The sequence below is a fragment of the Periplaneta americana genome, chromosome 3 (genome assembly GCF_040183065.1).
Source record: "Periplaneta americana isolate PAMFEO1 chromosome 3, P.americana_PAMFEO1_priV1, whole genome shotgun sequence".
NCBI lineage: Eukaryota > Metazoa > Arthropoda > Insecta > Blattodea > Blattidae > Periplaneta > Periplaneta americana.
The window spans coordinates 150,499,043-150,508,866 of NC_091119.1; the positions used below are offsets into that span (position 1 = coordinate 150,499,043).

Below are 9,824 nucleotides of genomic sequence, written 5' to 3' on the forward strand. Positions count from 1 at the left end.
GTAAATAATAATTTTTCGAGCTAATTCTTTTCGTAGAAACAGAATGAAACGAAACAGTGGTCAGTGGAAACTTTGCAAGGTTAAAATTAACCAGAAACGACGTTACATGCATCACGTCATACCAGGAAAACAATTTGAGTTATTATAACAAGAGTGTATAATGTTGCATGTATGTATAGGGGAGGTATGCTTGCCTATGTGAAAAAAAGACTGTTGCTACATGCATTCTGCTTATTCGTCACCTCCTCTTGTCTCACTGTCCTCTCAAACAGTTCTGCTTCTACTTAAATACCTCTGATCAAACACTGTTTATAAGTGATATATATATATATATATATATATATATATATATATTTGGCCTTCTGTGCCCAAGGTTGCGAGTTCGATCCCGGGCCAGGTCGATGGCATTTAAGTGTGCTTAAATGCGACAGGCTCATGTCAGTAGATTTACTGGCATGTAAAAGAACTCCTGCGGGACAAAATTCCGGCACATCCGGCGACGCTGATATAACCTCTGCAGTTGCGAGCGTCGTTAAATAAAACATAACATTTTTTTTATAAGTGATATAAGAATATATACATAAAATTCCAGCTTCTGCCTCCATACAGACTTTGAAACAAATCGTAAGCAGAAACAATCGTTTCTCAAAAAATATCGTATGAAGCTACGTACACATTTTAAGTAAGGTTAGATGTTCATATCGCTTTTACTTTTATGCTATATTCCTCACTTATCTTGATATTAAGTACTAAATCGAACTATTATGAATTCTTTGAGATCATCATCATCATCATCAACAACACTATAAGAATTCACATGATCCATCGCTTTCCAAATTATTGGACTTCCATTTTTTGCTAATAAACGACGTGGGTGATTGTTTTACTGATCACTGCACGGCTGCAAAACCAAAATATTATAACATAACAACAGTGTTGTTCGTACACCTCATACTTCAGTTTAGTAGGTTATTTTACGACGCTTTGTCAATATGTTAGGTTATTTAGCGTCTGACTGAAATGAAGGTGATAATGCCGGTGAAATGAGTCCGAGGTCCAGCATCGAAAATTACCCAGCATTTGCTCATCCTGGAAAAAACCTCAACCAGGTAATTTGCCCCGACCGGGAACCGAACCCGGGCCACCTGGTTTCGCGGCTAGACGCGTTAACCGTTACTCCACAGTGTGGACTACACCTCATATAAATATATAATTAAACTAACCTTTGAAATGTCCTTATTTCAAAATGCCTCTTGTGTTTGTTTCTGTATTTATATCAGCACTTATAGGAATGTGAAGGGCAGCAGGACCGAATTGAAAATATATCAATAAAACTAAATTCATTATGTTTGATGAGTTAAACACGACTACAATAACATGAATAACATTAATTTACATAAAAATTAAAACTACATATTCAGTGAAATTAATGTACTATAATACTGTTGTCCGTACACTCACCCCACGGAGGGGGAGTAGTTATTACTCGACCAAAGCCAGTGGAGTCTTGCAGCCCGGAGCCGTGGCGCTACTGCTCCTGCGTTCGTAATACCGCATCGCGATAGTTCACATTACGCCCGCGGCTCCACTCGCCTTGGTCGAGTAATACGTACGTTTAGATGCATTGTAAACAAGCATGTAGTGCGCACAGGGTTGTCTTTCAGTGGAGGTCACTTTCTGTTAGTCTGACATTCAGAACTGTGTACAATGGAGCGTCCTAAGGAGCTCAGTTCCGATTTGAAGAAAGTTACTGTTCACCTGTTTCACCTATACATAGTGGAATTTAAACAACCCATTGTAGGTGAAAGGAAGAGGGAGCAATGCCTTATTGGCCATAAAGAAAGGAGAAGGGTTGTTGCCATGGAAACACTTGACGGCTTCAAATTTCACAAGTCGATTGTTGTGTTAATTCCAATATAGACCTCCTGAACTGAAAACTATTGCTCTTTAGCCACATACTTTTCGCTTCAAATTTATAAGCAGAATTGTTTTATAATTTAAACTATTTTTTTTTTTCTTTTTATATTATTGTTTTGAGCAATATTTTCAACTGTTACATCTATGAATTAGTTTTTCGTAATCTTTAATTTAGGATATTTATGAGAAATTGATTTCTATTATTTCTTTTCAACGTCATTAATTCTTTTCTGGATACTTTTATGTCATGTATCTTTTTGTAACTTTATATTTTGTCTCTGTAAACTGTCTACAATGGTATATTAAATAAAAAGGCTATTTAATAAAATAAGTGTATATATTTCAATTAAAAAATATATCAGACTTTTCACAACACATTACATACTAAGTGTTCACAGCACACAACAATCGAACATTCACTCGGATATTTACATACAAACATTTCGACTAGAAAAGATATCGGCTTCAAACATTCACTCTTCATTTTTCTGCTCGTAAATACGGAAGCGGTGTAGTTGGTATTGTTGTTGTTGTCGTGGTTGTTGGTCGTGATGTTGTAGTAGTCAAGTATTTACCACATCGTCCAGAACCCAAGTATACGAATTCTGAAAAGAAGGAGAAAACATTGTAATATCATGAACTTCAAAATTAGTGCAAAAATATTTTTTTTAATATTAACAACACTGTTGCGAAACTTCGTAAGAGGGCATGAAACTCGCTCTTTGTAACATCTATAGCCGCTGTCGTTTAATAAGGTGGCCCAATTCAGATCGCTGGTGCTCATACGCGATATCTAAATTCATTCTGTTTTGTTTAGTTGCTAAACTACATCGGTTTCATGCTGCATGCAAAAACGTGTACATCACATTTCTAACTTTTTTTGTGAAAGAATGATACGCTTTTATATCGATTTTGAGTAAAAATAATTAATTGTATTCTGTAAATAACAATTATTACTAATTAAAAGAAATAATAATCAAGTAGAATACAATTTCGTTCACTCTCTTCAGTGCCCAACAACTGAACAAAGCTGATTCTTTTACAATACCACGTGACTATGCGGAGAAGCTTTTTAAATCGTGTAGCTTTCCATATTCATGAATACGACTAATGTGTAATGACTCGAAATCTTTAGTTATCGTAGATTATAAAACTGCAGATAAAAATGACATGATATTATATTAAGAATGGATCCATATGGATAATATGGACAGGTTACGAGTTGCAAGAACTGTTGGCCACATTTAGGACACTCAAGAAGATGATGACAGATGATTTATAATTTCTGTGTAATGGAAACAAATCTTGAGTCCAATTTGAGATTATTGTTATTGTTATTATATTATATTATATATTATATTATATTATATTATTGTATTACTCTTATACTTCTGTCTGAATGTGTTTGAAGATTATAATATCGTAAATAGTGATTTACGACTCTTTTTAAATTCCTTGAAGTTATTATTATTATTATTATTATTATTATTATTATTATTATTATTATTATTATTATTGTCGTTGTTATTATACATAACTTTTTACTAAATTTACAAGAAAATAAACGTTTAATAATTATATATATATATATATATATATATATATATATATAGTATGTATTGCAATTAAATAAATTATGGCACTTAAATGATTAGATAATTATTTAATTAACTTTTCTTTTAAACCGCCGAGACTTCTCGATACAGATAAATTTATCATAAGACGTTAATAAATCAACAAAGGAATTAGAATGGCTTTGTAAATAATTTTTTTTAATCTATCCACACTGGCTTTTATCATGAATCTCACAGACCCATCATGAATAGTCTTTCAATATCCTTGGCATCTAATAGACAGTTATGAGTGATTCTTCGCCATCATGTAATTTATTTTAACATAGGTGATGTTTTACAACTAAAGGCTGGTCCACAATAAACCGGGAACGGAAACGACAACGAAAAAGACAACGGAAAAATTGTTAAAATACATATAGGCCCATTTAAATGTGAGCATTCACAATTAACGAGAAGCTTATCGAAGCTCGGGAACGGGAACGTGAAGGTTGGCGAACTTTTAATTTTGTCATTCTCGTTTCCGATCACAGCCTACTAGATTCATCAAAAAGCTATTTGATCATCGTATATTTTGTAGCAAGGAGGCCATGACATAATTTGCTCTTCATCCATTGCTTGTAACTAACCTACATGTATATGTGACCAGACTACCACGTGAATTCAATTCTTAAATATTTCGTTCCGTAAATTTTGAAGTTGGCTCATCTATGTTCATGTTCGCTAGCTTGTACTAATGAGAGAACGCAATTGGTCAATGTATATACAAATAACATCAGAATGCGTAATATCGACTTTAAATATCGTTACTGACATACAAATCGATATGCATAGCCATTTCCGTTCTCGGCTTATTGTGAATAAAAAATCTTCACGTTCACGTCCTCCGATTCCCGTTCTCGTTCTGGTTGTCGTTCCCGATGTATTGTGGACCAGCCTTAACATTCACAGAAGCTTATATTGTACGAGGACCGAGTGTAAAATGAGGCGAGGGTTTACCTATGAGAAATAACTCCTATGGAAACCACAAATCCAACGGATCCTACTTCAATTTCCGACATGAAATTCGGGACTTATCTTTCTTTCACGGGGACTAGATGCGATTTCCTTGCCTCGTGTTTGTTCTGTGTTTAAGTAGCGGTATTACGTAATGCTGATAATATGACCAAAGAGCCCAATATTTGCGGTTGTCTAATAGTGATGCACAATTATTATCAATGAGGATGGAATGGATCTGCAAGCTTACATCTTGAAGTCGGATGGTTTGGCGATGAATTTCTCAGGACAACAAATTAATGTTAAAATAAGATAACAAGACAAACTCACAATCCTTTTATCTAGTGTAACTACTGTAATTTTCCTCCTTTTTTTAATTTTCTCTTGTGATATACAGATTGAAAGTGAAAGCCTTAAGCCTTTGTAAAATGTTACGTGATTGAGCAAGCAGTCAACCTTAAACACTGGCCAACTGTCCATTAATTTCAGAACAATTTAGAACTTGATATGTGAACGACAGATGTATTACCAACTTCAAGGTAAGTGTTCTTCCTCACATATCGGTATTCTGTTTAAAAATATTATGTGTGAGAAATTGTTGTTTAGCTGATTATTTCATGGTGTTACGTTGTGGATTTGTTAAATGGCTCCAGTGAGGCAATTTATTTTCAAAATTTTAGTTTTTTGCTTCCTACACTGACTGTGAAGATGTTTATGATTAATTTTAAAATGTTAATTAATTTTATTTTATAAATACGTATTAATTGTTTGTATTGTTACACCGTTGTTTCTGTTTTCTTGAATTATTCTCAAGAAATTCGGGATTTATCTTTCTTTCACGGGGACTAGATGCGATTTCCTTGCCTCGTGTTTGTTCTGTGTTTAAGTAGCGGTATTACGTAATGCTGATAATATGACCAAAGAGCCCAATATTTGCGGTTGTCTAGTAGTGATGCACAATTATTATCAATGAGGATGGAATGGATCTGCAAGCCTACATCTAGAAGCCGGATGGTTTAGCGATGAGTGTCTCAGGACAACAAATTAATGTTAAAATAGGAAAACAAAACAAACTCACAACCCTTTAATCTAGTGTAATTACTGTAATTTTCCTCCTTTTTCAATTTTCTGTTGCGGTATAACTGGCTAACAGATTGAAAGTGAAAGCCTTAAGCCTTTGTAGAATGTTACATGTTTGAGAAAGCGGTCAACCTTCAACAATGGCCAACTGTCCATTAATTTCAGAACAATTCAGAACTTGATATGTATAAGACAGATGTAATACCAATTTCAAGGCAATTTGTTGTTTAGCTGATTATTTCATGCTATTACGTTGTGGATTTGTTAAATGGCTCCAGTGAGGCAATTTATTTTCAAAATTTTAGTTTTTTGCTTCCTACACTGACAGTAAAGATGTTTAAGATTAATTTTAAAATGTTAATTTATTTTATTTTATAAATACGTATTAATTGTTCGTATTGTTACACCGTTGTTTCTGTTTTCTTGAATCATTATCAAGATAAAAATAAATTAGAGTGTGTACGAATGACGAGTGGCCTTTCTCACAACGAGAGATTTCTTAATAAAAACTTGAGGAAGTCTGTTAGAATATTAAAACAAACAATCAGAAGTATTAGTGGTCAATGAGATCCCAAGTATACTTGTGTAACAACCAGCAGCAATTTGCTATACTTGACGCCAATTGCTAAATCAGCAGGTGTGCTATTCATTGCTGAAACATGTGAAGAATTTGTTTGCTCTTGAACAGTCGTTGTCGACCTTGGCTTAGCACTGAATACATTAAGAGAACGTTGAGTGGAGTATATTGTTCTACAAGACACAGTAAGCTTGTTCTACAAAAGGAACACGGAGCATAAATTAAACGCCCGACTAACCGGAAATTCCTTATGGTTTTCCAAGCCTTTCAGCACAAGAGAGGAAATTCAAGCAGAATTGCACACCTTACTCTGACCACGTTGTGTTGCATTCTACTTCATTGGATCTTGTAAAATATAGAGCATTATGACTGACAGTGAGAGGTACCGACGATATTTCATTACAAAAGCGACTGACTTCAATGTATTACATTATAATGTGACTCTGTATACTTAGTAGTATTTATTTAGTATTTATTTATTTAACCTGGTACAGATAAAGCCGTCTGTCCGTCTACCAGGGGATTACAACTACAATATGAAGAATATAATTACAATTAATATTACAATTAGGCCTACAATAAAAGTCGAAGTATGAAAAGATTCTCGTAATCGTGATTAATAACAAAAGAATTTATTATAAAGTAATATGAAATAATGAAAAATAAACTAAAATATGAAGTAATATTGAAGTTACATAAAGAAAAAGAAATAATCGATAGACCTTCGCCATTTTCTTACTGACTTACTTACTTACTTACTTACTTACCTCCTTACTTACTTACTTACTACTTACTGGCTGGCTTTTAAGGAACCCGGAGGTTCATTGCCGCCCTCACATAAGCCCGCCATAGGTCCCTATCCTGAGCAAGATCAATCCAGTCTCTATCATCATATCCCACCTACCTCAAATCCATTTTAATATTATCCTCCATCTACGTCTCGGCCTTCCCAAAGGTCTTTTTCCCTCCGGCCTCCCAACTAACACTCTATATGCATTTCTGGATTCGCCCATATGTGCTACGTGCCCTGCCCATCTCAAAAGTCTGGATTTAATGTTCCTAATTATGTCAGGTGAAGAATAAAATGCGTGCAGTTCTGCGTTGTGTAACTTTCTCCATTCTCCTGTAACTTCATCCCTCTTAGCCCCAAATATTTTCCTAAGCACCTTATTCTCAAACACCCTTAACCTATGTTCCTCTCTCAAATTGAGAGTCCAAGTTTCACAACCATAAAGAACAACTGGTAATATAACTGTTTTATAAATTCTAACTTTCAGATTTTTTGACAGCAGACTGGATGATAAAAGCTTCTCAACCGAATAGTAACAGGTATTTCCCATTTTTATTCTGTGTTTAATTTCCTCCCGAGTATCATTTATATTTGTTACTGTTGCTCCCAGGTATTTGAATTTTTCCACCTCTTCAAAGGATAAATTTCCTATTCCTTCGCCATTTTCTAGTGAACATATCTTTGTGTTCATAGCTCTTAATTTGTAATAAACTCATGTAGTCCTCACTGAGTTTCGAAGAGCAGAATGCATTTAGCGTTTAACTAAAAACATTTATTTTTACATAAACTACAAATTAAAATGTATTTTTAATATCCTTAATTAACTATTATTTCTTTACGACCTGTTCTTGTCCTTTTCTCTCCTGCATTCACTGCTAACACTTTTACAATATAACTTAATAATATAAATTTGAAGCTGATGAAGTTGTACTTACTATTGTTGCGGCATTTGTTATTGCAGTCAAACACGCATTTGTTAGCGAATCCTCTGAGTTTGTTCGTTTCACTATGCCTCGCACAAACCGGAGAGTAAGAACTTCTGCACATGCACTGCGGACATATCTGGGACGTCGCACACTGTATCAAGAGTAACACGCACACTGTACCTACAAATGAAAAGTAACAATTCACTCAGTGTCTCAAATACTCTCGTTTTACGAAAATATTATTTACACAGTAACAAAATTACTATAAAAAACTGAAATATGTACCAAATTTAAATGTATGTATTTATTCAGATATCAATTTGTGTAACAATACTTCATAATTACACCGTTTTAAAACCTATGTCGAAAAAATTACTTCATTCACCATCACTTACTGTGTAACTTGAAGCAATTAGAAATTCACTTCTAAAATTTGGATGTATTAACTTTCTATTATGGTCTTACGATTATGAACTGTAGGAGTAATTTAAATGAAATTTAGATAAAACAATAAGAATATATTAATAATGGACGGTTCCATTTTGATTCGAATCGCCGCCATATTTACAGCATAAATCGTGGCTGACCAACGCAAGTAATAATAATCTTTCAAAGATATCAACTTTATAATACTGAATGAACGTTTTGAAATTCAATTTGCGTGAGTGATTAAATAATGTATAATATACATGCTTAAAAGAGGGATATGATATACATCAACTTCACAAACACGAAACCTCAATAATGGCGGGAATGGAACTGATATTCAGTTTCCTTTTCCGCCAGAACGAAGCATGAGAGCTCTGATTTATGAATAAACCAGAACGGTAAAGAACATTGTACTCACCAGCGAAGATCATGACTGAACACTTCATCGTGTAGCTAGTCTAAAACACGCTGTGTCTTTCTGAACTAGTAGTACCGTTGGAAGCAGCTTTTTATATTGTTCGATCAGAACTCTCATTGCAGACAGCAGGATGTACGTCACAGTCAATGCTTACGTCATACAGAGCGACATAGCCGTTCAACAATAATGTCTGTCTGAGCGGTTGAAGACTATCTTTATTATCTCTTTCTGACTCACAATATCGTTATGCGTCACTGATCACACCTCTCTGCTGAACAAATCGGAGAATTTCTCGCACTACAGGTTTCACTTTTTCTAACCAGCATGGTTTCCGCTTACGTACTTCAAGGACAGAATAACAGATGCTGAAAATGCTGTATTACATTTGCAACGACGCGGTCTTGGTAAAAAAAAAAGCAAGTTTGGAACTTGTAACTTTAAAAGTCAACCCAGTGTTTCAAGGTTTATTAAGTTTATTTTCTTTTTCTTTTTTTTTCTGGGCAACAATGTTCAAACTTGAATCACATGTACACAGGAAACTATTTGTAGGGCAGGAAAAGAGGGACTTCCCCACTGTTAAAAGAATCCCTAACTTTACTCTCCTCATACACAGCTTACAAGCAAACATTCTCATGGGGTACAGATAAAAAAAGGTTATTTTTTTCTTCCACCGTGTTAATAATGTCAAAACAAGTGATACAGATTTTGGCCACTCGAGCGCAATTACGAGACCGTGAAGATAGTAAGTTTCCCTCGAATCGTTTACAGAAAGAAAACAGAATTCCATTGAAATATTCATTGGAACGGATACAGCAATTGTTGAGCTATTTTTCAACATACTTCCCATCCCCATGGGATCAACTTTTGTATCCTTGTGTCGCAGAAGTCTGCCGCCGTCTGCACTTCTCTGTTGATGCACAGTCGTTATTTAGCATAACTTTGGTATAACTTAACGATAATTTTGTATATCTTTATTACACAACTTTTAACACTATATCTCTTCGGAATATATTCCGAAGATAATTTTGTGATTTAAGATTTGCACGGTATTTAACGTGGTTTAAGACTTCTGAATTTATTCACCGTGTCACATATGCAGAAAGATTCAACTTTTCGGAGC

The 9,824-nt window shown here is 34.4% G+C and overlaps 1 protein-coding gene across 1 annotated transcript; it reads right to left on the minus strand.

The window, feature by feature from the left end:
* Positions 1–2,235: 2,235 nt before the first annotated feature.
* On the minus strand, positions 2,236–8,949 carry LOC138696625 (uncharacterized). The gene is made up of 3 exons (XM_069821812.1): positions 8,705–8,949; positions 7,867–8,037; positions 2,236–2,522 (listed from the first exon to the last, which is right to left on the minus strand). Exons 1-3 carry the CDS (start codon positions 8,730–8,732, stop codon positions 2,398–2,400), a joined length of 324 nt encoding a protein of 107 aa, XP_069677913.1. The 5' UTR covers positions 8,733–8,949; the 3' UTR covers positions 2,236–2,397.
* Between the last annotated feature and the right edge of the window lie 875 nt (positions 8,950–9,824).

Bases quoted from the DNA above. Each gene is read 5' to 3' on its own strand.
- LOC138696625 (XM_069821812.1), bottom strand. From the start codon at position 8,732: ATGAAGTGTTCAGTCATGATCTTCGCTG. The intron at 8,038-8,704 runs GTGAGTACAATG...TTTCATTTGTAG, and splicing joins TTCAGTCATGATCTTCGCTG to GTACAGTGTGCGTGTTACTC. The intron at 2,523-7,866 runs GTAAGTACAACT...CCTTCTTTTCAG, and splicing joins TAACAAATGCCGCAACAATA to AATTCGTATACTTGGGTTCT.